Below are 26,841 nucleotides of genomic sequence, written 5' to 3'. Positions count from 1 at the left end.
TGCGCGTGCTCTTGTTTTGCTCCTGGGGGGGCAGCGGACCAGGCCCCCTGAAGCGCAGGTTCCGGGGAGCCGCCCGAGCAGAGGCCTCGCAGGCGCCATGGGACCCCCCTGCCACCCCGGAAACCCCGGGTCCCGAACTCGCGGGGGCTGGGCCTGCACTGCTCGAGTGAGGCTGCCGGGACACCCGACAGACCCTGGGATTCCCAGGCTAGGAAATCCACTGCCTCCAAGCCTCAAGCGGCTGCTTGATGGGGCCAGAGAGGGAGCGTCCAGAGAGGGAGGGTGAGGGCAAGTGGGCTTCTTTCTTTCTGTTGCTTCTTCCCCTACCCTCACCCCCGCGGTGTTGGGCAGCTCTCTGCCAGTTAGAAGCTTGAGGACTAAAGAAAAGATGACCACTCCAACACCCCCAACAGCACTGGTATGGGGTGACCCCTGGCAGTGAGTCAGGGTGTGCACTAACACATGTGACATTGCTGTGCGTCAGCCATGGTGTGCTAAGTGCTAGGTTACAAAGGGATGCTGAGTGAAGATGGCCAGGCCTCTGCCCACTGCTCACCCCCAAAGAAAAGGAAGGCTCATTTTCTGCAGACAGAGGTGTTTCCAGAGCTGGGTTCAGAACCTGGCCATAGCCGTGTTCATGGAACTGTATAAGGAATGACACCAGGGCACCCTCCCATGTGGCCCCAGGCTGGAATATCAGATGGTCCAGCATCTCTAAAGCCCTTATTATATGTAAGTGGGGCCATTTCCTGGTAGCCATGGTGACAAGGTATTCTTTACTCCCAGTCTCAGGCCCTAATGCTTTTGTTCAGTTGTTTGCATGTTGGGACGAAAAACAGGAATGCATTTCTTTTCATTTCCAGCACACCTGGGTCCCCCCCTCCCAACCACACCTCAGATGAGCCAGGTCTCTGTCTTTCTCCTCACCTAGAAAGGAGGCACAGCTTTTTATGCCAGGCAGGTAGGTGGACTTCACACCCACAGGTCAGATGACCGTAACCAAATTCTGTCCCTCAAATCGGAGGAGAATAAGGAGACGAGGTTATGAGTTTAAGGGGAGGCCCAGCCTTTGTCTGACTGGTGTTTTCTCAAGAATGGATCCGCGGAGCACAGTGGCTCAAGCCTGTAATCCCAGCACTTTGGGAGGCTGAGGCAGGCGGATTACGAGGTCAGGATATCGAGACCATCCTGGCTAACACGGTGAAACCCCGTCTCTACTAAAAATACAAAAAACTAGCCGAGCATGGTGGCGGCTGCCTGTAGTCCCAGCTGCTCGGGACGTTTAGGCAGGAGAATGGCGTGCATGTGGGAGGCAGAGCTTGAGTGGGGATGGTGCCACTGCACTCCAGCCTGGGCAACAGAGCAAGACTCCATCTCAAAAAACAAAGTCGATCTGTTACCTTGATTTTACACTTGGCTGAGATGAAGAAATCTGACTGCTGTGTTTACCAGGTGCTACTGCCGGGGTGCCAGGCCTCGGAAGCTGTGTGGTGCCTTAAACATACACCACAGGGAGGCCAGCAAAGCCTGAGTGTGCTGGGAAGAGGATTCAGATCCACAAACCTAGGAAGCGTTTATGCCAAAATGCAGAGAGGAAGGTGCCTCATGGTTGGAGATGGGGACTGGTGCCCAGCCCTGGGACCCACCTTGCTCCAGAAACAGACAGGCCCTGGAGCAGGAGAGGAGGCACGGGACACAACCAGGGAGGAACTGCCCATGTGACCAGGGCAAGCGAGGGATGCCTGGGCACCTGCAGCGACATAATTTCTGTCCAATATCCATCCTCCTCACTTCCAGGAATGTGCTCAGAATTTCCTTCTAGACATTCCCCCCTCCTCTATCTCCCCCCAGTTCTCTGCCCCAAGATTTATGTGGGATTGATCGACCTTCAGCTCGAGAATAGGCAATTTGGCTTCAGCTGGTCAATGGCTCCCATCCGGCCTGGCCATCATGGCTGGTCTGGAACTGGAAGTGTGAGGCAGTGCTTACTGGGCTGCTGGGAACGGCCAGGGGGACGGTGTGTGGAGCATGAGGATGAAGTCAGAGAGGGAAGACACTATTCCGGGCCCTTGTTGGCTTTGGCTGCTGGATTTTCTATTGCAGGATAAGTGAAAGGGTCCTCACTTATCCATCTGTACAGTGGGGTCAAAATCCCCACCACATGGGAAATAAGGCGTGGCAAGCACTTTCCACTGTGCCTAGCACCGAGCAAGCATCCCACTCTAGTCCTTGCTGTGTTCCTCTCCAGCGCCTGATCAGGGAAGAAGCCAACAGTAGTGCAGCACAGATCTGTGCCGCTCCTATCAAGGCTCTTGGTTGTAAAGGACAGAAACTCCAACTGGCTTAAGCTAAGTACAGAAAGGTTCAGAGTGCACTGGTTTCAGGCCTGCCGGGACCAAAGACCTATACTACTCTGTCCTCAGTCCCTGGTCTCTTGCTCTTTCCACGGCTCTGGCCTCCCCAGGTGGTCTTCCCTCTGGCAGGCTGTCTCCACATGGCCCCCCAGCAGCTACACGCTTGCTCCTGTAGCTAGCAGCAACCACTGCAAAACCCCAATAGGCCTGGGCTGGTTCACATGGGGTGAAATGAGAAGGTTAGCCCCAATGGGACCATGCAGAAAGGCTGGGCGTAGGTGCCCAGCCAAGGCCATTCAAGGCATTCTAAGTAGAACCCTGAGGATCAAGGGGAGCTCTCAATAGGACCAGCTTAGTCCCAACCCCAACAGAAATTTATGCTAAGACATTGCTGACAGGCAAGTCCTACTGGGCCCGATAATTTCCAGTGGGGAGCCACTTCCTGTCTGTATTAGTCTGTTTTCACGCTGCTGATAAAGACATACCTGAGACTGGGCAATTTACAAAGGAAAGAGATTTAACAGACTCACAATTCCACATGGCTGGGGAAGCCTCATGATCGTGGCAGAAAGTGAAAGGCATGTCTCACATGGCGGCAGACAAGAGACAGAGCATGTGCAGGGAAACTCCCCTTTATAAAGCCATCAGAGCTCATGAGACTTATTCACTATCGTGAGAATAGCACGGAAAAGACCAGCCCCTATGATTCAAAGATCTCTGACCAGGTCCTTCCTACAACATGCGGGAATTATGGGAGCTACCATTCAAGATGACATTTGGGTGGGGACACAACCAAACCATGTCACTACCGCAGCAGGCAACCCACTCCATTATTAAGTGTTGTCACCACTAGCAAACTGAACCTGTGTCTGATCGGACTCCCTGTCACCCTGACTGCTCTGTGTGCCACAGCAACATGGTGTCACTCCCCAGAGTAGGCCCTGGCCAGCCAATGGTGGCACCAACATTCTTTCCAGATCCTTGTTCTCTGGACCAGACGCCCCCAGTCTCTCCAGTGTGGCTTCCTAGAAGACACCCTTTTGTCCACTTTCCCCTTCTTGGGATGGGTGCCAGTTCCTCAGTGTCCCTTGTGAAATTCAGAGCCCACCAAAGAACACCTATTCAGTGTGATCAGGACGGAACAGGCCAGGGTGATGTGTTCCTTTCCTCTGGAGGGTCTGCATCTATTAGCACAGCCCATGTTGGCCTTGACTTGCAGCCAACAGCATCACCCAGTCGACTTTGAGTGGAATCAACGGAAGTCTAGGTCTGTGGGAAGAGGACTCCTATTCCATCTGGCCTTCCCTGTGGTGTCCCATTTTAGGAGTGTCTGATTTATTTCTGTTGACTTCCAGCTGCTGAGGCCAAACATGATGGGGAGAAAGGGGCACCCTGAGGACTTGGCCTCTGGCGTGAGGATCCTGCACTTGGTGCTTGTGAGGGTGGGTGCAGGGGAGTCACATGTCCAGGTGGGCCTGTGGTGGGGCAACCCCTTGTCCCTGGTGAGTTTCTGCAACCAGCCGGGCAGTGGGGTGAGACTGGCTTGGTGACTCAAATTGCCCCATCTTCTGCAGGACACCAACAACAGGTCTCTGAATCCCTGGTTCCCGTGCAGATCTCTCTGCTTCTCCACCTGGGCTGAGGCCGGCCTGCACGCAGCCTGCCAGTGTGCACACAGACCTGACCTGCCTGCTGTGTCTTCGGCTGCTTTGTGCTTCACTGTGTGGCCGGGCACATCTCGCTCACTTGATACCTCCCCATTTCATGGAGGAAAACAAAAAAAAAAAAAGGAGGCTGTCCCTCTGCCCCTTTGCCCTGCTCCTCTCCGCACCATGCCCACTGGTGCCTGTTGGCAATATGAAGTATGACAGTTTATGGGATTTTTTTTCCCCCAAAGTCTGGAAACTGGGTAGGAGAAGGGGGAGGAGGATGCAGAGAGGTATTTGTCTGCTTGCTTGCTTTTCACAACCCAAATCTCTGACTCTGAAGATAAAAGTTCCCAGCCAGTTAAGAATAGAAGATGCTGCTCCAAGTATAAGCAGGAAAGAGGGGCTTGTGGCTATCCTGTCCGATACTGGTGAGCGATGTGAGGGAGGGAGAGACAGGGACGAACACCGTGCCCTTGGCATCCCAGGCCGAGATGACACAGCAGGAGATCATGCTCGAGAGGCATCCCTGTGGCGAACTTGCCCTGGGCTGGGCCTGGAGACCTCCCTTCTGGTCAGCCTGGTCCCGGCCCTGTTGGCTTCTCTGACCAAGGGAGGGAGAGAGTGTACGTGTGTCTTAGTCCATTCTGGCTGCTGTAACAAACATCTTAGACTGGGAAATCTGTAAACTACAGAAATGTATTGTTCACAGTACTGGAAGCTGGGAGGTCCAAGGTCAGAGCTCCAGCATCTCTGGTGTCGGGTGAGGGCCTGTTCCTCATAGATGGTGCCTCTGTGTCCTCACATGATGGAAGAGGAAGAGACGGTCCCTGCAACCTGTCTTATGAGAGTTCCACCCTATTCATGAGGCAAAGCCTTCATGATCTAATCACCTTCCAAAGCCTACACCTCAGTACTATCAGAGTATTAATCACACTGGGCATTAGGTCCCAACAAATAAATTTAGGAGGAACCCCAATATTCAGACCATAGCATTCCACCCCTGGCTCTCCAAAATTCACAGTCTTCTCACATGCCAAATATGTTCACTCCATCTCAATAGTGCCCAAAGTCTTAAGTTGTTCCCGGCACCAAATCAAAAGTCTAAAGCCCAGAGTCCCAGCTACATATCATTTAAATCAGATGTGAGTGGGACTCAAGGTAAACGTCCTCTTGGGGAAAATCCTTTCAGCGGTGACCTTGTGAAGGCAAACGAGTTATGTGCTTTCAAAATGCAAGGATGGGGCAGGCACAGGACAGACATTTCCATCCAAAAAGAGAAAAATAGGAAAGAAGAAAGGGATAACGAGTCTCAAGTAAGTCCAAAACCCAACAGGGCAAAAAGCATCATATCTTCTTTGACTCCATGGTCCCATCTTCTGAACACTCTAAGGAGGGACTTGGGCCCCCAGGGCTCTGGGTGGTGCCTCCTACATGGCTTTGCTGAGCACAGCCCACACTGCAGCTCTCATGGGATGGAGTCCCCTGCCTGTGGCTCTCTCAGGCTGGAGGTGCACGTCAGTGGCTCTGCTAGTCTGAGGTCTTCAGGTGGCCCTGCCCCCACAGCTGCACTGGGCATTGTCCTGGTGGGGGCTTATTGCAGTGGCTCCGCCCCTGTGGCAGTTCTCTGCCTGGAGCCCAAGGCTCTCCAAAGCGTTCTCTGAAATCCAGATGGAGTTAGCTGTGCCTCCATAGCTCCTACCCGCTATACACCCATGGAGAGGGCCCTGCGCAGATGCCCAAGGTTTATTCATTGTGTCCTCTGAGGGGAACACACTGCAGCAGGTGCCAAGGTTCTGCAGGCACTTCAGGTGCCTCTGTGGGCATAGTTCTTTCCCCCAGACCTCGGCACTCTGGGCCTGTGATGGGAGGGCAGCACTGGTAACCTCTGAAACGCCTTCAGCGTTATGCCGTCACTATCTTCATGCACAGCACCTGGCTTCTGCCTCTCTATGCTAATCTCTGCCTGAAACACTAGTTTGGCCACAGCCTCGATTTCAGACATACTTTTTTTTTCTTTACAGTATGGCCAGGCTGAGAATATTCTGTACGTTCTGCCTCCCCTTTTGGCTATAAATTCTGTCTTTAATTGATTTCTTGCCTTCTCACATTTTACCATAAGCAGTGGAGAGAAGCTATGCAGTGTCCTCAAGGCATGGTTTAGGGTGTTTCTTCCACCAAATATTCAAGTTCATCCCCTGCCACTCTGACTTGCACAGAACACGAGGACACAAACAGTTCAGCCGAGTCCCTTGCCATCTGTCACAAGGATGGCCCTTCCTCCCGTTTCCAGTAACACGTTCCTCATTTCTGTCTGACACCTCAACAGAGTGGCCTTTACCATCCATACTTCTATCAGCATTCTGATCACAGCCACTTACATAATCTCGGAGGCTCTGGGTCCTCTTCTTCTGAGACCACACCAGGATCACCCTTTATGTTCACTCTTGGCAGCCCAGGCCTTTTGAGCCTGCTCCTCCAAACTCTTCCAGCCTCTGCCCATTACCCACTTCCAGAGCCTCTTCCACATCTGCAGGTCTTTGTTTCTGCAGCACTCTGCTTCTTGGTACCAATTTCTGTCTCAGTCCACTTGGACTCCTATAACAAAATACCTTAGACTAGGGAACTTAAAAACAACAAAAATTTATTCACAGTTCTAGAGGCTGGGAAGTCCAAATTCAAGGTGCCAGAAAATTCAGTGTCTGGAGGCCTGTTCCTCACAGATGTGCCTTCTGTGTCCTCCCATGGTAGAAAGGAAAGGGGCTCCTTTCAACCTGTTTCAAACCATTTAATAAATTCGTCAATCCCATTCCTCGTGGCCTAATCACTTCCCAAGGACCACATCTCTCTTTTTTTGTTGGTTTTCATTTACTTATTTTTTTTAACAGTCTTGCTCTGTCACCCAGGCTGGAGTGCAGTGGCACAATCTCGGCTCACTGCAGCTTCTGTTGCTCAGGTTCCAGCGATTCTCCTGCCTCAGCCTCCTGGGTAGCTGGGATTACAGGTGCATGCCACCATGCCCAGTTAATTTTTTTATGTATTTTTCATAGAGACGGGGCTTTGCCATCTTGGCCAGTCTGGTCTTGGACTCCTGACCTCAGGTGATCCACCCGCCTTGGCCTCCCAAAGTGCTGGGATTACAGACGTGAGCTACCGTGCCGGGCCCAGGACTGCATCTCTTAATGCTATCATAATGGGTATTAGGTTCTAACATATGAATTTGGGGAGGATACCAATATTTGGGTCATAGCAGGGAGAATGAAAGGAAGGAAAGAAGAGAGGTAGAGACAGAGAGAGGAAGGAAGGAGGAAGGGAAAGGTGAGTGGAGAAAGGAGGAAGAACAGGTGCAGAGGAAAACCATGTCTTACACCTTCAAGGGGAAGCCTGGGAAAGTGGGTCAGACACAGAGACCATGTCATCAGGGAGGGCAGCGATGTAAGGCTGGTTGGATACACCAAATAGGAACTTTGTGTGTTGGTTCATTTGAAAGAAATGGGAATGCTGAGGCCAGCCGTGGCGGCTCACACCTGTAATGCCAGCACTTTGGGAGGCCGAAGTGGACGGATCACAAGGTCAAGAGATTGAGACCATCCTGGCCAACATGGTGAAACCCCGCCTCTACTAAAAATACAAAAATTAGCTAGGTCTGGTGGCACGCACCTGTAGTCCCAGCTACTCCAGAGGCTGAGGCAGGAGAATCACTTGAACCTGGAAGGCGGAGTTTGCAGTGAGCCAAGATCACGACACTGCACTCCAGTCTGGGCAACAGAGGGAGACTTCATCTCAAAAAAAATCATAATAATAAAATAAATTTTTTAAAAAAGAAATGAGAATGCTTAATCTCCACTGTTTGTTTCCTATTTTGCTGGCGCTCTTGACTTCAGTGGTGTTCTGTCTCCAGTGTCCAGATATGTCCCTTCGCTTCCTCTGGTGAGCCAGCCCAGCTCCAGAGAGGACCCCTTCTTTACCAAGCGCACACAGCCTGTGGGAGGTCAGTGCAAAGGAGGGGCCATGAGATGAGGGAAGCCAAAGAGGTGAGGGAGGTGCAGGGCGGAGGGAGTGGGGGCAGCAGATGTCTGGAAGCTACGGTGGCAAGACAGATGATGAGAGATGGTTTCAGGGGAAAAACTGCAAGTAGATATTTCATAGATTAAGTTAAGACAAGACAAGTTAAGTATTACAGATAGATTCCTTTTGTTTTCTTCCATTAGCACGGAACCAAGAGTGGCTGGGAAAGACCTAGGAAACCATTTCTTCAAACGAAGAAAGAGTCAATAACATCTGGCCAGAGGATGACCTTCAAAGTTGAAGATTAGGACAGAAGTCTCAGAGACAGACACCGGAAAATTACTGGAGGCCTCCTTCCCACAAATAATTTAAAGCTTTCCATCACTCCCATAACAGATCCCTTCTAGGAAGTAACTGGAACCACTGTATACCCCACGTTTCTTCCAGGGAACCTCCCGTCCCTGACTCCACATAGTCAACCGTAGAACACGACCCCCCTCCCCCGCCCCCCGGAGCCACCCAGAACATTCCATCCCTCTGGCCACTACTGATGTTCTGGAAAAGACATACAAACCCAGCGGGGTCATCAGAGGTCTTGCAGGGACCTCCTGGACCCTAAGAGGGAGAGGGTTTCTTTCCCTGCTCCCTGTTGGCATTGACAAGTCGTAAGGAGAGTGTTTGTCTGGCTAGGAATTAAGTAAACACCCCCAGGGAAGTAGAGCCCAGAAGGAGGAAGTGACAAAGCCCTTTCAGTAGCCTTTTCATCGCTGGAACCTCTATCTACATCCTGCCGTCCTGAGTTCACGCCCATTGTCCATAGTTGGCCCTTCCCAAGCGGCTGGGCAACCACTTTTAACTTTTGATAAGTGCCGGGCCCCAGAGCCAGATGGCGGCTCTTTAAACAAGCTCGTTCTTCTCAGTGCCCCTGTGACCTCAGCTATTAAGGGGGCTGACGAGCGATCCTGTTCGGCCTCAGAAGACTGTTTCAAGGATTAGAGGAGTCAGCATTTGACAGCCATGGCCGGCACATAGTGTGCATCTTATAAAGGCTGGTGCTCATTATTCTTATTCTTTGTCACGGGATCCTCTCCTCTCCCTTCTAACCCCAAACTAGTATGAATTAGATGTCAGTCACTTGCAGCTAAAAAGTCTTGATTATGATCATCAGTTTGACAAGGAAGTTAAAAGTCAGAGGCCCAAAGCCACTCTATGAGAAACTCCTTACAAGCAGTTTCTAGATCGACCCTCTAACCCTTAGCTTCTTCATCACCCAGTACATGCATTATCTCCCCAAAGAGATGATAAATTCCAGCATCTCACTAATACTACTTTGCTCCAACATCATTCGCCGCATGGAGCCTAGCTGGAATAGGTGCTTAATTAAAACCATGAGTTATGTTTGGACAACCTCGAATGCTTTAGAAAATGTTGTAATGTGCATGACTGCATTTTGCTTCAGAATGCCCTGTGGGGTAGGAGGTCAGATGCCATTGCTGGACCCTCATGGGTTTTACACTTTCACACCAGGCACCAGGCAGCCCACATTTTGTTATTTCTATCAGTCAGATGATCCGTGCCTGGTCCCTCAGAAGCAGCTCCTCCATGCCATGCCCAGGTCAGGCCCAGATCAACTCTCCATGGCTCCAAAGGCCACAGCTCAAGTGTTCAGTGGACTCAGCCCCCTGATCACCTGAGCAGAAATCCTCTTGCCTTCCTGAGACCTCTGAGCTCTCCTGGTGGCTGCAGACTCCATAGCTCCCCTTTCCAGGCTCTGAGACATTTCTCCTGACCCTTCTGCCTCCCTCCCCCAGAACCCCAGCTCTGCATTCCTCTCTTCCAGGACGGCCTGGGGCAGTCACCTTGTGGAGCCTAAGCTTTCAAAAGCAAAGGCTTGATTAGAGAGATTATCTTCTGCATGCCTGGAAACTTATGCCTCAGGTTCTGCAACTCTCTAAAGGCTTTAGGAGAAAAACAACTCCTTTTAAAAAAGAAAAAAAGACGTGACTACTTTTTAAAGGGAGTGGAAAATTGCTAGAGCAGGGAAAATTAATAAATTGTCTCGGTAAATTATTCTGCCACATGAAAACAAGAAAATGGAGGCTCCATGAGGTTTGTAACCTGCTTAGGGCCATAAAGCCCGGACAAGGACCCAGGTCTCCTGGCACCTGGCTAAGTATCTTTCCACATGTTCACTACTGTCAGGTATTTACTGGGTGAAGAGGGAAGACCTATTTCAAACGGGCAGATTTCTACAAGAAGCCCAAGTTCAATCTGTTGAAAGTCATAAGACAGGCTTGTGGGAAGATGGCATAGACATGTTCTTCCCTAGTCCTCCCTCTAATTACAATTAAAAACCTTGGATACTACACAAAACAAACATAAGGAGACTCTGGAAGATGGGGAAAGGAAGGCAAACCATCCAGGGATCTTGGGACCCAAGGAGCCACACTGTGGTGAGGTCCCTGGATTTTTGTTTTGCATCATATATCCCAGATTTTGAGTTGAAGAAGCTGAGAACCTGGAAATGCAAATGAGCACACACACACACAAAAAAAAGTCCCAACAAAAGGCTGCTCTTGCTAGCCAAAAGAACAGGAAAGGGGCAACCTAGAGGACAGAAAATGTTTAGACAATAACTTCTCTGCTTCAACCAAACATTCCAGAATAAACTGTGGTCAAATGTCCACCCACGCCAGCAAAGAAAGAGTGGGGAGCTTAGATTTCCACCCTCCTCAGGCTGTAATTAGGCACATAAACCAACTCCTACTCCTCTAGCCATAATATATGTGTCAGAGAAGGCCAATTAGGAAGTTGGGACTTCTGCTCCCACTGGGCAGTAATGAGAAGCTCCTCATCCACCTTGCTGGGGTGGCGATAGGAGACCCAGTAGAGTCAGGACTTTCACCACCACCCAGGGGAACAGGGATACTCATCACCTTGTGATGTCATGAAGACCATATGGGGAACAGAAGTAAGGTCTCCTACCTCCCCCAGCTAGGGAGGTATCAGTAGAGGCCAAATGGGAAGCCAGAACTTCAACACCCATCCAGTAGTAATGAGGAACCCCTCTTTAGGGTGTCAGCAAAGGCTGAGCAGGGAACCTGGACTTGTACCCTTGCCTGGTAGCAAGGTGGCAGTGCTGTGCCCCCTTCCCCTGCCAGAGTGATGTCAGATTGGATGTCAATCAATGCATGCCAACGCAAAGATGACAGCAGTGTTAGAATTATCCAACAAGTGTTGACAAGCAGCCATCATAAAAGCGCTTCAGTGAGCAATTACGAGCAGATTTGAAAAAATAAAATAGAAAGTAGAAAGTCTTAGCAAACAAATAGAAGGTAAAAAGAACAAAATAGAAAGTTTAGAATTGAAAAATTAAATAACCAAAATTAAAAACTCAGCAGACAGGCTTAATAGCAGAATGGAGGGGACAGAGGAAAGAATCAATAAACTGGAAAATGGAACAATAGAAATCATCGAATCTGAACAACAGAGAAAAACAAGCTGAACAAAAAATGAACACAGCTTGAGGGGCCTGTAGAACTGTACATAAAGATCTAACAGAAACCCAGAAGTGGGGCTGAGGGGTTAAAAAATAATCAAAGAAATAACAGTTAAAAACTTCTCAAACCTAGCAAAAGACATAAACCTGGAGATTCAAGAACCTTAGCAAACTCCAAACAGAATAAACGCAAATAAAACTATACCAAGACATATTATAGTCAAATTTCTGAAAACTGAAGACAAAGAAGAGATCTTAAAGGGAATGAAAGAGAAACAATACCTTACCTATAGGGGAAAAAGCAATTCAAATGACAGCATATTTCTCATTGAAACCATAGAAGAAGACAGAATTAGCAAAACATTTTTCATTTCCTGAAAGAAAAAAAAACAAAAACAAAAACCAACACTGGCCACCCAGAAATCAAGATATTCTCAGAGAAAGAAAAACTAAGAAAATGTGTCACTAGTAGACATAACCTAAAAGAATGATGAAATGAAGTTATTTAAACATAAATAAAATGGTAAAAGAATGAAACTTTGAACATCAAGAAGGACAGCACTTTGAGAGGCTGAGGCAGGAGGATTGCTTCAGCACAGGAGTTTGAGATCAGCCTGGGGAACATAGTGAGGTCCCATGTCTACAAAAAATTTAAAAATTATCCAGATGTGGTGGCACATGCCTGTAGCACCAGGATATAGAAGAACTCAATGATACTATTAATCAATAGGATCATAATCAATATATATATAATATATATTAAAATCAATATATATCAATATATAATCTATATATAATATATAACCAATATATAATCAATATATATCAATATATAATCAATATATATAATATATATAATCAATATATATATATATATATATAACACTCCATCTGACAACAGAAGAATGCACATTCAAGTATCCATAAAACAGATACCAAGTTAAACCATATTCTGGGCCACAAAGCAAACCTCAACAAACTCAAATTGTACAGATTGCATTTATTTATTTATTTATTTATTTTTGAGACAGAGTCTCCCTCTGTCACCCAGGCTGGAGTGCAGGGGCATGATCTCAGCTTGCTGCAACCTCCACCTCCTGGGCTCAAGTGATTCTCATGTCTCAGCCTCCTGAGTAGCTGGGATTACAGGTGTTGTGCTATCATGTCTGGCTAATTCTTGCACTTTTAATAGAGATGGGGTTTTGTCATGCTGGTCTCTAACTCCTGGCCTCAAGTGATCCTCCCACCTCAGCCTCCCAAAGTGCTGGGATTACATGTATGAGCCACCATGCCTGGCACCAGACTGTTTTCTGATCAAAGTGGAATCAAATTAGAAATCGATAACAGGAAGATATAAGAAAAACATCTGAACAGTTAGAATCCAAACAACACACTTTAAAATAAGTTAGGAGGCAAAGAGGGCGTCTGAAGGGCAATAAAAATACATTTACCTGAATGAAAATGAAAATAAAAATACATGAAAATAAAAATATCAAAATTTGTGGGACACAACTAAAACAGTAAGGAGAGGGAAATTTATAGCACTGAATTCATATACGTTGGAAATGAGGAAAACTCTCAAAGTGATAACTGAAACTCTTACCTCAAGAATGTAGAAAAAAGAGATAAAAGTCAGAAAAGAAAGTGAATAGTAAAGATAATCACAGAAATCAGTGAAACTGAAAAGAGAAAGCCAGTAGAGAAAAATCAATGAAACACAAAGCTGGTTCTTGAAGCAATCAATAAATTTTTTTCTTTCTTTCTTTTTCTTTCCTGAGACAGAGTCTTGCTCTGTCTCCCAGGGTGGAGTGCAGTGTCACGATCTCAGTTCACTGCAACCTCCGCCTCCCAAGTTCAAGTGATTCTCCTGCTTCAGCCTCCCAAGTAGCTGGGATTATAGGTGCCCACCACCACACCCAGCTCATGTTTGTATTTTTAGTAGAGACAGGGTTTTACCATGTTGGCCAGGCTGGTCTCAAACTCCTGACCTCAGGTAATCTGCCCACCTTGGCCTCCCAAGGTGCTGGGATTACAGGTGTGAGCCACCTTGCCTGGCCACAATAAATAAATTGACAACCCTCTAGCAAGATGAACAAAGGAAAAACAGAGAAGATACAAATTACTGATATTAGGGATGGAGCAAGGGACATCACTACAGATCCCACAGGCATCCAAAGGACAATGAGGGAACACTACAAACAACTCTGTAATCATGCATTTGACAGCTTAGATGAAACGAGCCAATTCCTCACATGACACAAACTACAACTCACTGAATATAAACAAACTATTTTAATAGTCTCATAACTATTAATAACATTGAATTTAGTTTTGAAAACTCAAAACAAAACAAAACAAAACAAAAAACACCTAATTCTCCAGGCCCAGATGATATCACTGGAGAATTCTAGCAAACATTTTAAAAAACTAACACCAATTCTAGGCAATCTCCTCCAGAAAACAGAGGAGGAAGAAACACTTCTCAATTCATTTTATTTAGTTAGTATACCCTGATATCAAAATCAGACAAATATAATATTTTTAAAAAATACTATAGTTGATCACGGGCTGAGGCAAGAGGGTTGCTTGAAGCCAGGAGTTGGAGGCCTTAGTGCACCATTTTTGTGCCTGTAAATAGCCATTGCACTCCAGCCTGGGCAACACAGCAAGACTACTGCACTGCAGACCAATGGCCCTCACGAATATAAACGCAGAAAACCCAAACAAAATGCTAGTAGATAGAGTTCAGAAATATATTTTTAAAATTATATACCACATTCAGGTGGGGTTTATTCCAGAGACATTAAGGCTGGTTCAATATTTGAAAGTCAATCAGTGTAATATACCATATTAACAGACTAAAGAGGAAAAAGTCACATGATCATGCCAGTTGATACAGAAAAAGCACTTGACAAAATTCTATACCCATTCATGGTTAAAACACTCAGAAAAATAGGAATAGAGAAGTTCCACTTAATAAACAGCATCAACAAGAAATCTACAGTTAATAATATAATTAATGGTGAAACACTGAATGCTTGCTCCTTAATATCAAACATAATGCAAGGATGTTTGCTTTCACCACTCTTATTCAACATGGTGCTGGAATTTCTAGCCAGTGTGGTAAAGCAAGAAAAGGAAATAAATGGCAGACAGGTTGGAAAGGAAAAAAAAAGCAAAACTGTTTCTATTTTCAAATGACATGATTGTCTACCTAAGAAATCCCAAACTATCTACAAAAGCACTCCTGAAACAATAAGTGAGTTCAAGCAAGGTTGCAGGATACAAGATAAACATACATAAATAAATTTTATTTCTATGCTCTGTCGATGCACATATGGACACTAGAATTAAAAACATGATACCATTTGCAACTGCTCAAACAAAATTCGGTACCTAGGTGTAAACCTAACAAAACAGGTACAGGACCTGTACACTAAAACCACAAAATCCTGATAAAAGAAGTAAAAAAGGCCGGGCACGGTGGCTCAAGCCTGTAATCCCAGCACTTTGGGAGGCTGAGACGGGTGGATCACAAGGTCAGGAGATCGAGACCATCCTGGCTAACACGGTGAAACCCCGTCTCTGCTAAAAAAATACAAAAAATTAGCTGGGCGAGGTGGCGGGTGCCTGTAGTCCCAGCTACTTGGGAGGCTGAGACGAGAGAATGGCGTAAACCCGGGAGGCGGAGCTTGCAGTGAGCTGAGATCCGGCCACTGCACTCCAGCCTGGGTGACAGAGCGAGACTCCATCTCAAAAAAAAAAAGAAGTAAAAAAAAAACTAAAGAAAAAAGGAGGGAAATACTGTTTAGACTGGAAGATTTAACATCATAAATATATCAATGATCACCAAAATGTGCATGTTTAAGGTAATTGTTATTAAAATCTCAGCAAAATTTTCTGTAGATATAAACAAGAATAGTCTAAAATTTAAGGAAAAGGCCAAGGAATTAGAAGAGTTAAAACGATTTTGAAAAAGAAGAATAAAGGAGGAGAAATCAGTCTACCTGATGTCAAGACTTATTTTATAGCTACAATAATCCAGACTGTTTGTTACTGGGAAAAGGACAGACACAAAGAGCAATGGAACAGAATGGAAAACCCAGAATTACACCCACTCAAAAGTACAAAGCAAATCAGTGGAGGATGGATGGCTTTTCCAGCAAGAGCTGCTGACGCATTTGGGTATCCATGGGCAGAAAAAATGAACCTGGACTTAAATTTTCTTACATAAAAGTTAACTCAAAGTGCATCGTAGATGTGAAATAACCTTTCAGGGAAAAAAATATTAGGAGGATATCTTTAGGATCCAGAGCCAAAGAGTTCCAAAAGCATGATCCATAGAATGAACAACTGATAAATGGGACTACATCAAAATGAAAAGTGTTGACTCTGAGAAAGATCCTGTTAAGAAGATGAAAAGATAAGTATTAATAATAGACCAGGAGAAAATATTTGCAAATCTCATGTCCAACAAAGGATTAGGATTCATAATGCCTGAATAACTCTCAAAATTCCCAAATATTCTACATTTACGATGCATTTTTGAGTTAACTTTGGTAGAAGAAAATTTAAGTCCAGGTTCTTTTCTTCTGCACATGGATACTCAAATGCGTCAGCAGCGCTTGCTGGAAAAGCTGTCCATCCTCCACTGATTTGCTTTGTACCTTTGAGTGGGTGTGATTCTGGGCTTTCTATCCTGTGCCATTGGCCTTTGTGTCTGTCCTTTTGCCAATAGCAAACAGTCTATGCCAAGAGATAGCTGTGACTGTTGAAGTCTGGGCATTGTGGCTCACACCTGTAATCCCAGCACTTTGGGAGGCTGAGGCTGGAGGATCGCTTGAGCCCAGGAGTTCAAGACCAACCTGAGCAACAGGGTGCGACCTCATCTCTATAAAAAATTTTAAAAATCAGCCAGGCATGGTGGTGCGCACCTGTAGTCTCAACCACTCAGGTGGCTGAAGTGGAAGGATCGCTTGAGCCTGGGAGGCAGAGGTTGCAGTGAGTTGTGATCACACCACTGCACTTCAGCCTGGGTGACAGAGCGAGACCTTGTCTCAAACGAAAAAAATAAGGGAGAGAGACTGTTGTGGCTGTTGAGTGAAATTAAGATGTGGGTGGCTAAGTTACCTGGGAGCTGCCAAGAGAGGGATCGGGGGAGGGAGGCGTGCATGCATTCAGCAGCGTTGCACCCTGAGATCACACCCCTGCTCTAACCTGCCAGCCCCCATTTTCACTGCTCATCTTTCCCCAGATGGCTTTACTCCTCCATGCTTCCTGTGCTGAACTGTTGTGTAGAAAGTTCTGCAAGGAAAAGCAGGTAGATGCATGCACAAAGGCACTCCCACCAGCCTGAGATCTTCAACCCTAGGTTTGTAATATTTCAATATTCAGGTTTTCACTAGCATGAAACCCATCTGAATTTACATATTGATTGTCAGCTTCCCTCACAAGTCTCTGGGAACAGCCTGGTGAGGGAGTCAGAGGAGCCTGGAGCGGCACCCTGGCCCCTATACTCAGTAATGGACCAACCCGAACAAAACCTGTCCCCAGGCACGGTCCGGGGGTGGGGATCCATCCGTGGGTAAACGCTGCTGCCACGTGGAGCTGACATCGCAGAGGGCAGGGACAGGCACCGGCACACTCAGCAGGACTCCACGCCATGCATGGACCAGGAGAACCACAGCATCAGGATGAAGTGGTTTGGGGGACAAGGGCAGAGTTCAAGTCCCCACGGTGGGGTGCCTGGAGGGATGACCCTGAAGGGAAGACGTGCTGAAGGCTGGAGACGCGGGTCCCCTATTTGCCTCGGGCTGGCCCTTCCCCAGACTACACAGCAGGAGCTCCCACAGCCCAGGCCAAGAATCATCTCTAGACTACATCAGGCCCACGGAACGAGTTGAAACAAGCCCAGCCTAGATCTGAGCTTTAGCTTCCAAATCCTTCCATGTCTCTTCTGACCACACTTGAGGGCAGGGCTCTCTCTGTTTTGTCCACCCCTGCGTTGCCAGCATCAAGAACAGCTCCTGGCACAGGGTAGGTGATCCCTGATGTCTGCTGAGCACGGGGCTGAATCTTAGGTCTCAGGAAGCGAAGTTCAGGTTGGTGTAGCGCTGTGGTGGAGGGGAGGAAAGTCCACAGAATGGAGTTCACTCAGATTAACTCAGGGTAGCTCACCCTGTCATGTAAAACAAGTCCCCAGCCCCCGGGCTGCAGACCAGTCCGTGGCCTGTTAGGAATCGGGCCACACAGCAGGAGGCGAGCAGCAGGCGAGGAAGCTTTATGGCTTGAGCTCTGCCTCCTGTGGTGGCATTAGAGTCTCATAGGAGTGAAAACCCTCCTGTGAACTGAGCACTCAAGGGATCTAGGTTGCACGCTTCTTATGAGAATCTAACTAATGCCTAATGAGCTGAGGTGGTGGTGCTCACGCAGGGGAGCAGCTGCAAACACAGATTAACATTGGCAGAGAGGTTTGACTGCACAGAAACCATAATAAGTCAACTGCTTGCAGACACATATCAAAACCCTATCAGTGAGTGGCAAGTGACAGTTAAGCTGCATCTGGTGGCAGGCTTTATAGTGGCAAGTGAGTTGAAGAAAAAAAGCACAATATGCTGGGCTTAATGCCTAGGTGGTGGATTGATAGGTGCAGCAAACCACCATGGCACACGTTTACCTATGTAACAAACCTGCATATCCTGCACATACACCTCGGGACTTAAGAAAAATGAAAAACGATAAAATAGAAATAAAACAAAATACAATAAGCACCATAGGCAGGGCGTGGTGGCTCATGCCTGTAATCCTAGCACTTTGGGAGGTCGAGGCAGGTGGATCACTTGAGGTCAGGAGTTCGAGACCAGCCTGGCCAACATGGTGAAGCCCCATCTCTACTAAAACTACCAAAGATAGCCGGGCACCGTGGTGCATGCCTGTAGTCCCAACTACTCAGGAGGCTGAGGAAGGAGAATCACTTGAACACAGAAGGCAGAGGTTACAGTGAGCTGAGATCACGCCACTGCACTCCAGCTTGACAGAGGGAGACTCTGTCTTTAAAAAAAAAAAGGGGGGGGACAACATAAAAGTATTGCACTTGAATCATCCCCAAAGCATCCCTCCACCCCACCCCCAAACCATGGAAAAATTGTCTTCCATGAAACCAGTCCTTGGTGCCAAAAAGTTTGGGGGTCGTTGATCTACGAAGACTGCAGGTAAAACGGTTGAAAATTGAAGCCCCACACTTCCCAGGAAGACTGTATTCATGCCCAACGCTTGGTCAGAATTCTTCTCCACTGGCTGAGAGGGAGAGGCTGGGAAGCCATGGGATGTACCCAGAGGCTTCTCTGGAGGGATATAGAAACCTGCTGGGACCCTGCAGAGGAGGAGGCAATCCAAGCCACCAAGCCGGCCTCACCCCCATGGCCCGGCTGGCTGCAAACGCTCACCAGGTACCATGGGCAGCCCTGCCACAGGCTCACCTGAACTTGTGACTCCTCTGCGCCCACCCTCACAGACACCGAGTGCAGGATCCTCACACCAGAGCCCAAGTCCTCAGGGTCCCCCTTTCTCCCTCTCATGTCCTGGGCTCTGACTCATTCTCACTGCATCTCCCAAATCCAGGCAGTTCATCAACATTTGCTGTCTGACTGGTTAGGTCACAGATACTTTACATTACAGTTTAAGTCACAAATGATTGCTGCCTGAACTAGGAGACATGGCTTACATTTTTCTTAATCGACATCTAGTTAATTAAACTTTTTCCATACATTTATATTTAAAAATATTTTCTTACTACACAGCATTTTGTCAGTGGCTCACCCACAAACATAGGTAGTTCTGCTGCTGCCCTCTGAAGGGACATATATTTATTTTGCAATTAATAAAGGGAAGAAGAAACTCCCCTAAGTGGCACAAAATTTCAGTTTTCACCACTGCAGGCATGTAAAAACCCCCAAACTACAAATGATGATTCAGTGTCTGTGTAATGCTACAGGGAGGGTTGTTTTAAAATCACCATGATGCAATTCCATGTGTAATAATATTGCCTAATGTCACTGTTACTGCAGAAAACAGGAAGTGAGCGGGGTTACTAAGGGGCAGTTCTGTTTCCTCCCAAGTCACTGGGCATAAAACAGCACCTAGTACCCGTCTACACAGGGACCCAAGTAGGAAAGTCTACCCATCTCTCACTTTTGGTCAGATCATAAGTTTTACATTTGTGAACATAGTGGAATTTATTTTTTATAACACACATTGAAAACAATTATGGCAAAAACTGAAATTCCTCTGGGTCTACAGTGTTATAGGTAAATATAGTTATAGGTAAATCAAATTTTTGTCTAGATTAACTTTAATGACATATCACAATACCTCTAGCCAATGATTATTGCAGCAACGTGGGGGAAAGTGAGCTGGTGAAGCCTCTGAGATCTCAGCCTTGGAAGGGAGCTTAGCGGAAACCTGGAAGCAAGGACGAATGGGATGGAGGCTGTATTAGGTCTCTGTGCTGAGAACTCTAGCCATTAACTCACTTAACCCATCACAGCTCCACGAGCCAGACGCTGTTATTACTCACAATGGGGAAGTCAGGCACAGATGATTTTACTTGCCCAAGATCGCAGCAAGAAAGTACCCAATTCCAGAGTCAAAACAGGTGGGTGTGGCTCCAGACGCTGCCCTTTTTTTCCTTCCTACAGGGCCTTACTTTCTTTTTAAGTAAAGGGCATACATCTTTCTGTAAAGTCTGAGGAATATTACATGCCTATACGCCTGTATATTCACCATCCCCATCCTGATACAGACCATTTGCATTGTGTAAAAATGTTCCTGTTCCATTTCCTAACCAATTACTCTCTCTCGGGGTAAACATTATTCTGGCTTCAATTACCATAGATTAGCTTTGTTTATTCTCGATCTTTATATAATTGGAATATAGTAGTACTACTTTGTGTCTGGCTTCTTTCATTCATGTGTTTCTGTGATTCGTGCATGTTGGTGCTTGTGTCCATGGTTTACTCTTTTACGTCACAGAGTAGGTTTTCATTCTCCTACTGGTGGACATTTGGTTTGTTCTCAGTTTAGGGGCTGCCTTTCATAAGATTTAGAAAATAGTTATCTATTATTTCTTCAAATCCTGCATCTCCCCGTCTCTCTCCCTTTCTCTAGGACTCCAGTCACACCTGTGTTGGTGTTGACTATATCAACATATTGTTCTGTTTTTACCATTTTTTTCTCTCCACGATTTGTTTTGGATATTTTCTATGGATCCGTCTTGAAGCATGTTAACCCTGTGTTCTGCTAAATGCAGCCTGCTGTTACGGCCATCTGCAATACTCTCATGTCAAATATGTATTTGTGTTTCTGGAATGTTCATCGGTGACTTTTGCAGATTCCAGTTCTCCACTGGGATGCTCTCTCTTTGCACCCCTCATGTCCATCTTCTCCTCTGTTTTTAGCACATTTACAAGCATTACTTTTCAGTCTTTGGCTGCTCACTTCCTTCTCTAGAGCATGGCCCTTGAACACAGAGCCGTTTCCAGAGGGGAGGAGGTGAGGCTGGCCTCCCACAGCTGCGCTGCCTCTCACCCACAGCCTGCTGCTGCTGGGGTCAGCTTTGTCTTCCCACGTGTGCATCATTTCTTAGAGTCCCCAGCATGCCATTTCCAGGAACCAGGCCAGGAGCTGAATGTTGCAACTCGTCTATAAAAACAGCAATGCAATCACCCAGACTGCGGTGAGGTCACCGGCCTGTGATTGACAGCCAGGGGTTGTCGTTCCTTTTCCACAAACGACTTGGGAACCTGTCTTGGGCAACACCAGGTCTATACATAAAAATTGTTTTCACCATTTTCTTGAATCAGCCCATCCACATCCGGCAGGACACACCCTTCAGCCTCTGCTCTCTGACCATCTAGCTTTGGGTGCATTTGGATTCCTCAGCTCCCCCCATAAGAAGTTGTGACTCCCCCACCCCCAGCTCTCCTGAGGGGCCTGAGTCCCCCAGAGGAGAGCAGGACCCACTTTTGAGACAGCAGCTTTCCTGTAGCCTGAGATCAGCGCGGCTCCCTTAGCTGCTGGCATTGTCTGCGGGCGTCTCCATGAAGCCCGTCCTCTGTGTCGCCCGCCCATGCTCCTGCAGCACCTGCCCTCGGCCGGCTCCTGTGGCTTCTCCAGCCAGGGCAGCTGTGGCTGCCAGCACCTCTAAGGAGCACCTCGAGTGGGAAAGGCCTGAGTGTGGGGCTGCCTGGGGCTGACCTGTGCTTCCAGCCACATTAACTCGCTTTATGTGTGCTTGATTCACTCCCGAGAGGTGGAGGGTCAAACACTGAAGGTCCCTCTCTGTTCTCTGTTCAAGCCACTGTCCTTTCCTGTGTGGCAGCCGAGTGTGATGAAGGGGCATTCCCAGCATCTGTGAGCCCAGCCACAGCATCAGAGATGCGGGGAGCAGAGGGATGTCCCTTCCTTCCCTTTGCTCCATCGCCTCAGGCATCGGGATGATGGCACCCGGGCATGCAGTGTCCTTCTTCTCAAACCCAACTCCTATCCCCCTGCAGGGACCTGGCCCAGGGGGTCTCCAGCTCCCTGAATCCCTCCCCCCAGCCCTTTCCCGATGACCTAACTCCATGCCCCACCTCCTGCATATGGCAAGGCTCACAGCCTGGGATCCCTCAGAGATTCTGATCGTGAGACTGGGCATCTCCCCAGGTGATTCAAGTCCTCCTCCCAGGCAGAGAACACCTGAAGCTGAATGTGTGCAAGAATCACCCGGAGCTTGCCCAATGCACTGGCCACATTCTGACTTGGTGGGTCTGAGACAGCACATTTCTTTTTTCTTTTCTTTTCTTTTCTTTTCCTTTCTTTCTTTCTTTCTTTCTTTCTTTCTTTCTTTCTTTCTTTCTTTCTTTCTCTTTCTCTTTCTTTCCTCTTTCTTTCTCTTTCTTTCTTTCTCTTGCTCTTTCTCTCTCTCTCTCCCTCTTTCTTTCTTTTCTTTCTTTCCTTCTTTCTTTCTTTTCTTTCTTTCTTTCTCTCCTTCTTTCTTTCTTTCTTCTTATTATTTTTTTGAGACGGAGCCTTGCTCTATTGCCCAGGCTGGAGTGCAGTGGCGCTATCTCAACTCACTGCAATCTCTGCCTCCCGGATTCACACCATTCTCCTGCCTCAGCCTCCCCAGCTGCTGGGACTACAGGTGCCTGCCACTACATCTGGCTAATTTTTTGTATTTTTAGTACAGATGTGGTTTCACTGTGTTAACCAGGATGGTCTCAATCTCCTGACCTCATGATCAGCCTGCCTCATCCTCCCAAAGTGCTGGGATTACAGGTGTGAGCCACTGCACCCAGCTGAGGCTACACGTTTTGAACCAGCTCCTTGGGTATAAGTGCCCACAGAGCTTCTGTATTCCTTCTTGAAAATGGTATCAGCGTAATGTCGTCCCTGGCAGAGCGTGCCAACTCCTTCCCTGTCTGTCATGAACACCTAACGCTCCAGCCCCACTCAGACTAGCCAGGCCTCCCTGCCCCTTGCACAGTGACTGAGTGTGATGCCATCACAGTTCTGAAGCCAGGCTGCCCTGTGGAATCACCTGGGGAGTGACGGTCACCCCTGAGCCATAAGGCAAGAGCTCAGGGTGTGGGATCCAGGAACAGGGGACTCCAGTGAGCGACGAGGGTTGAGGGCCATGCCTTGGGCCAGTCCTGAGCCACTGGAGGTGGCATCGCTGATGGTCATTGTCCCCCGTCTCTTTCACAATACTTTGCCAGTCCCCCTGCACGCATACCTCAGCGGCTTTACACCCCTGCTGCAAGTGGCCGACTGCTTTCCTAACCTGGTCTGTTGGTCTAAGCCCGTCGGGCTGCCCTTGCCGCCGGCCTCACCTGCTGGTGCAGTCTGAGGTCACTGCAGGCGGGATTTGTGTATGAGGTCAGGCCACGAGGACATGAGGATGAGGGTTTTGCTTTGTTTTGTCCTGATGAACCACAGGATAAGAAATGATTCACTCTTTGAAAAATACGTCGCAGACTATTTTCTTGCTCTGCTAAAGGCTCAACAGGTCTGAGAAGAACCACAAAACAAGCAAGGAGACTGTGGCGTGGTGGCTGGCTGGGATGATGACAGGCAGGGGAGCGGCTCGCCTGCGGGGGCTTCACACTGCTGGAGCACCCTGGGCCACACTGGGAAGGGCAGGGGCTGAGTCTCTGAGGGCCCCCCTGGAGCCTCCTGCGGGGACCTCATCTGGTCACCACCCCCTGCATCTCTGGTGTCCTTGAGGTCAATCATCCTCTCCTTAACTTTCAGAACCTGATCTTGGCATCTGAGACCAGCTGTTTGGCCCTTGCTCCTCTCAGGGGTACTTGCATTCAAGCTGTGCTGCGTGTTGTGGAACTGTGTTCTGCCATTTAAAGCCATTCTGGCAGCAGCGGAGGAAGCTATCTAATGGGGGGTGGGGTGGTGTCAGGTACAAGTCCTGGAGCAAACATGGTCCTTTCCATGTAAAGAGCTTGATTAATAAAGAATAATGAAGATTATGAAGTTAATGACAATCAGTGTTTTCAGCATTAAAAAGATGTCTTTCTCCAAAGCAGTCATTTTCAAACCACTGAGTTGTTTTCTGTAGTCCTCCTGGAGTCTATATTCTAGAATATTCTGGGCAGGATCCAGGGAGGAAACCCAGAAGAGAGCAGGGTAACTGCAAATGCCTTTGGTGGGCAAGGGAGGCTATAGCTGGGAAAGAGAGAGCTTGAGATGTGGGAGATTTTTCTTCTTAATAAAAGTAAGGAGAGGATTGAAGAAGGGCCCCGTGGGGAGTCTAGCAAATCTACGCCAGCTTGACGCACCTGTCCTTTTTGATTCACAGAAAGAGCTGCCCTGATCGCTCACTCTGGCCCACTTCCAGAAAGAGAAACTGGAAAGGTGTCAAAAAAAAAAAAAAAAAAAGAGAGAGAGAAGGGTCTGGGAATAGGAACACGAAGAAGGAGGCCAGGGGAATTTGATTTGACTGCAAGGAGGCAGAGGGGGTGGTGTGGGAACGGGGAAGTCTGGTCACAAATTGTCGCACGTAGTGGTTTCTGTACAATAGGTTTAGGGAGGGGGTGGGTAAGCGAGGGAAGGAGGGGACAGCCAGGTCCAAAGACAGCGAACACAGGGCCCAGTGGCTTCACTGCTTTGCCTTGAGGCCAGCTGCCCTGCCCTTCCATATTCTGATCTTTGGAGAACCTGCCCAGGCAGTGTGATTTAGTGAGCGAGCGTGGCTACGAACCAGACTGACACGTGGCTACGAACCACAGTGAGTGTGAAGGCACGCCTGGAATGTATGCCCCTCCGTTTGACTGGACGCTGCGGACAAATTTGTCTGCAACCACAATGACCATTTTAGATATAGCCTCTAGTGGGAACCCCGCTCCCGGGAGCTTCGACTTGGAGAGAACTGGGCTCCTTCATGATTTCATTTGTAAGCCTAGGAGGGCCTGAGGCAAGTGCAGACTGGCCACACCTGCTTTCTCAAAGATTTTCACTTTCTGCACTGCTGTTGGCCCTGTCCTGGGATGTTAACAAATGTCTCGGGCTCCGGTGGCCAATGAGTTCTGGGATGTACGCTGCTGTTGGCAGCGGGATGTTTATTGTGTGTTTTCTACAGAGAAGCAGCTGCCAGGATGAGGCCTGTCCAGAGCAGGTCAGGTAAGCATGAGCTGGGACAGAAAATGAAATCGTGCCATCAAAGCCAAACGTAGAAAGTCATGTTGGGGCGGAGCATTTCGCTCCCCAACACGGGAAGAGGGCTCCTAAGAGGCTCCCAACTGACAGCAGCAGAATCTTACAGCCATAACACCTACTAAATAATTGCAGGATGTGGAAAATGGAAAACCACATAAAAATATTTCATGTAGCTGGGGTTGAAAGACATATGTGTGTAGTAGGCTGCCATTTGATATAAACCACAGACTGTTTTTGACCAAATCTCAAATCTGCTCACCAAGACAGTCCAGGTGCTGCCCACATGGTTGGAACAGTCCCAGCGGCTGCAGGAAAACCAAAAGGTCATTTGTGCATCATGGGAGCCGAGAAGACAGAAAAACAAACCCAGTCAGTGCCTCCCCAGGGCCCAGAGAGTTTTGAAGGCAGTAAGTCAGGCAGCTTGGGATCTAGATGAATGCTCCTGCTTAATGTGCTGTGAACCTCCCACGGTCACCACTGGATGTGGACAGCTGTTCCCTACCTTCAGGTCTCCAGCTGATGGCAAGGGGTCCGGGGATAGAAAGTGGAGCTGAGTGGAGTGGGTTGCACAAGGTGGCATGGAACACCTGATGTTTGGGGCCGCAGAAAGCTCACCTGCTGCCTGGAACCCATGAGATCCTGAGCTGCTCAGAGCAATGGGCAGGGCCCTTCCAGCAGAGCAGAGCCAGAGGCAGCCAGGGACTAACAGTGCGATTCCGTTTCAGCCTTCCCAGCTCCTGGCTGCGCTCTTCAAAAGTCAGACTGGGGGCCCTGTGTACAAACGTGCCCTGATAACAAAGGTTTTGTCTTTAGAAACCATTGAAATCTTAACTTAAAAACTTCGAATATTCGGATCTCTTAGCAAAACCTGATGGAGCACTGGACACAGGATCTTTAAAGTTGCTGGGGCTGAAAGCCCACCTCCTCCTCAGCCCCAGCTCTGCAGCAGAGGCCCCAGCGGCTTGCGGCAGGCGCCACTGTCCACTCCTCTGGTCTGTGGGCAGTGCAGGCCATCCCGTGTTGGCAGTCCCAGGCCAGCCAGTGCTTTCGTGGGCTTATTGTTCAGAAGTTAGAATGCATTTTCCCATCTGTGCAAGGGTGAGGTTCCCAGGCCAGTCCACAAAAGCCTGTTTTTGTTTCATTTGTAAATAGATTGCCTCACTGTAATTCCTCATGGTACCAAACTGTAGGACTCAGTATAGAGAGCTCTGCAACACTGTGGGTGTTGGAAAAATATTCCAAATTCGGCCCCTGGCCTCCAGGGCTATAGGCTTGCTCTTCCCTTCACACATCTCCAGCAGCCCACACGCCACAGCCACACAGGTGCTGAGGAGTCCACTGGGGTCCAGGCGGGGTTTTATGCAGGGGCAAGTGTGGCCCAGCATCACCTACAGGGTGGTTCTTGGCCAGGGGGGGCAACCACAGGGCCGAGGAGGTGAGATGGAGATGACAGGATATTGGTTAACACTGTCATTTCTGAAGGTTGAGACTTGAGAGTTCTGATGGCTTCTAAACTGTGCAGCAAAGGCTGATGAAGCGAACACCGACAGAGCTCCCGTCAGCACAAAGGATCTCACCTGGGAGCAGGCCATTCAGGTTCATCTCACATGCCGAATCAGATCCA

The 26,841-nt window shown here is 48.1% G+C and overlaps 1 protein-coding gene across 2 annotated transcripts in view; it reads right to left on the bottom strand.

The window, feature by feature from the left end:
* The window catches only part of ABCG1 (ATP-binding cassette, sub-family G (WHITE), member 1), a 95,708-nt gene extending 76,222 nt beyond the window's left edge, over positions 1–19,486 (bottom strand). Inside the window, exons 1-2 of one of the 2 annotated variants that reach the window (XM_011954079.1) lie at positions 19,326–19,486; positions 17,474–17,620 (exon numbers count right to left, since the gene is read on the bottom strand). In XM_011954079.1, the coding sequence (XP_011809469.1) occupies positions 17,474–17,521 (48 nt within the window). In that variant the 5' untranslated portion in view covers positions 17,522–17,620; positions 19,326–19,486. Of the gene's footprint in view, positions 1–2,884; positions 2,991–17,473; positions 17,621–19,325 lie in introns of those variants that run through there. The other variant, XM_011954082.1, reaches the window with a different exon arrangement.
* Positions 19,487–26,841: the final 7,355 nt, after the last annotated feature.

The sequence above is a fragment of the Colobus angolensis genome, unplaced genomic scaffold (assembly GCF_000951035.1).
Source record: "Colobus angolensis palliatus isolate OR3802 unplaced genomic scaffold, Cang.pa_1.0 Scaffold38, whole genome shotgun sequence".
NCBI lineage: Eukaryota > Metazoa > Chordata > Mammalia > Primates > Cercopithecidae > Colobus > Colobus angolensis.
Note: the sequence above shows the minus strand (reverse complement) of the source record. Positions and strands in the feature narration are given on the sequence as shown.